The sequence below is a fragment of the Mandrillus leucophaeus genome, unplaced genomic scaffold (genome assembly GCF_000951045.1).
Source record: "Mandrillus leucophaeus isolate KB7577 unplaced genomic scaffold, Mleu.le_1.0 Scaffold77, whole genome shotgun sequence".
Taxonomy (NCBI): domain Eukaryota; kingdom Metazoa; phylum Chordata; class Mammalia; order Primates; family Cercopithecidae; genus Mandrillus; species Mandrillus leucophaeus.
This window is the reverse complement of record NW_012108363.1, coordinates 6,705,424-6,708,044: the sequence shown is the minus strand read 5'-3', so window position 1 is coordinate 6,708,044 and position 2,621 is coordinate 6,705,424. Positions and strand designations below refer to the sequence as shown.

The following is a 2,621-nucleotide window of genomic DNA, read 5'->3' as shown; positions in this document are numbered from 1 at the left end:
AAGGAAGGAAGGAAGGAAGGAAGGAAGGAAGGAAGGAAGGAAGGAGTCATCCCATGGGGAGGTTTTTGTATAGAAAAAAATCAATAGAAGTTTTAAAATTTCTACATAAAATAGTCATTAGGTAGGGGAAATATATTAGGGAATAAACATGTTAGTTTCACTTACATTTTACTTTTGTTTGGGGTGGCCTCTACTCCACCCCATCAAAGCATGCTGTTTCCCTATTGATAACTGAATTTCTCCTTGGTGTGTTATCTTAACTTGTTCTCCTTAAATTAGCTCATTCGGCCCGGCATGGTGGCTCATGCCTGTAATTCCAGCACTTTGGGAGGCCGAGATAGGTAGATTGCCTGAGGTCAGGAGTTTGAGAGCAGCCCGGCCAACATGGTGAAACCTCATCTCTACTAAAAATACAAAAATTAGCCGGGCGTGGTGGTGTGCACCTGTAGTCCCAGCTACTCGGGAGGCCGAGGCAGGAGAATTGCTTGAACCCAGGAGGCGGAGGTTGCAGTGAGCTGAGATCGCGCCACTGCACTCCAGCCTAGGAGACAGTGATGCTCTGTCTCAAAAAATTCTTTCTTCCCCTATTTTTGCCCAGCAGAAAGTGTACATACTATGTATCTAAGTACGCTGTTCAGTAACATATGGCTCTTTGGGCATCCCTAACAAACTGGGTCACCTAAATGAACTTTTCAAATTAAAGCATCCTATTTAAGAGTCAAATTATTTTCTTCGCCTTTTTTTTAATAAGAAAAAAAAATCTGTGGGTTAGTCTTATAGAAATAGTCTTTAAATGTAACTTGCTTCCAGGGAGATATACAACTGAATCTGGGTAATCAAATAGGGGCGAATATGCTTACAGTTTGATTGTTATTCCAAAGGCCATCTGAAGACTCTGTCACGGTGTCACTCCCATCTACTCAACAAGAAGGAAATTTAATTAGAATTACAAAAAATATTGAATTTTCACTGCAGACACTAAATATATTCACATTGCCTTCTGGTGATGAAAAGTTGAATGATAATATGATCAAATGCTACAGGCATTGCAAGAGTCATACCAAGTTATTAATGTTGTATTAATTTCTCCTGGAAAGTTGTATTTCTTAACTTTTCTGTCACAGGCTCTTTGAAAATTGACTCTTTTTTCTTTCTTTATTAAAAAAATAATGCATGTGTACACAAATTGTATCTACTATTTTAGGGTAATCACAGAAGCCCATTCATGGAACCAGGTTAAGAATGCCATTTAAAGGCAATCAATACTTTTATGCTATCTAAACAGCTGTAAATGAATGGTCAGAGGCATGTACATCCAAAACCAGAACCACCCTCATCAGAATGGACATCATATTGGTTTTATGTTCAGAATGAGTAAAATATGCCATAATATCAAAAACAGGTGGCATATAACTCTTGTGCTATTGCCAATGTGCTTATGCTTTGATCTAGAAGTGCTTTCGAAAGTATATCAGCCACCAGATCAATGCATATTATGCCATATGAGGATTAAGATTTTATGTAATATATAAGATACATTTCTCTTAGAGTTGAACATTTAAAAATTTCAACATGTTTTAAAATATCTGCTTTGTAATAGACAGTACATTCTCAGCCAGGCACGGGTGGCTCATGCCTATAAACCCAAGTCCTTTGGGAGTCCAAGGCAGGCAGATCACTTGAGGTCAGGAAATCAAGACCAGCCTGGCCAACATGGTGAAACCCCATCTCTACCAAAAAATACAAAAACTTAGCCAGGCATGGTGGCACATGCCTGTAGACCCAGCTACTCAGATGGCTGAGGTAGGAGAATCCCTGAATCTCGGAGGCAGAGGTTTCAGTGAGCCGAGATGGCACCACTGCACTCCAGGCTGGGCAACAGAGTGAGACCCTGTCTCAGAAAAAGAGTATATTCTGTTGGCCTTCCTAGACAACTATAGGTCAAATTCAGAACTGTCTTCTTACTGAGCATATACCATGTAGCGAACACTTTACATTCTACCAGCCAGTTACTTCCTTAATCCCATTTTTATGGGTGAAGAAACACACAGGAAATGGTTACATGATGATTTCTAATTAAGTGACAAGAGCCTCTGCTGATAACCTCCACACACATTGCACTTCCATCAAATGGAAATACTTCGGTCTGTGAAATTCTGTAACTGGTGACAATGCTATAGTTATACATGAATAAACTTGGACTAATATCTCCCCAAAATTTACATTACTGTGTTTACATTTTACTGCTTCTGAGGCTTCCTAGGAAGCCAAAGGCAAGGCCAGGCTCAGTGGCTGAGGCCTGTAATCCCCGCACTTAGGGAGGGGGAGGCAGGCAGATCACTTGAGGTCAGGAGTTCAAGACCAGCCTGGCCAACATGGTGAAACCCCATCTCTACTAAAAATATAAAAAAGTAGCCAGCGTGATGGTGCACGTCTGTAATTCCAGCTACCTGGGAGGCTGAGACACAAGAATTGCTTGAACTCAGTGGGTGGAGATTGCAGTGAGCCAAGATTATGCCACTGCACTCCAGCCTGGGCAACAGAGCGAGACTGAGAAAGAAAGAAGGAAAGAAAGACAGAAGGAAAGAAGGAAGGAAAGGAAAGGAAAGGAAAGGAAAGGA

The 2,621-nt window shown here is 41.0% G+C and overlaps 1 protein-coding gene across 3 annotated transcripts in view; it reads right to left on the bottom strand.

The window, feature by feature from the left end:
* Positions 1 to 2,621, bottom strand: part of HAVCR1 (hepatitis A virus cellular receptor 1) — a 30,209-nt gene that overhangs the window by 11,580 nt on the left and 16,008 nt on the right. For all 3 annotated transcript variants that reach the window (XM_011966715.1, XM_011966714.1, XM_011966716.1), the window contains one exon: positions 861 to 916. In XM_011966715.1, coding sequence (XP_011822105.1) covers positions 861 to 916 — 56 coding nt within the window. The remainder of the gene's footprint in view (positions 1 to 860; positions 917 to 2,621) is intronic.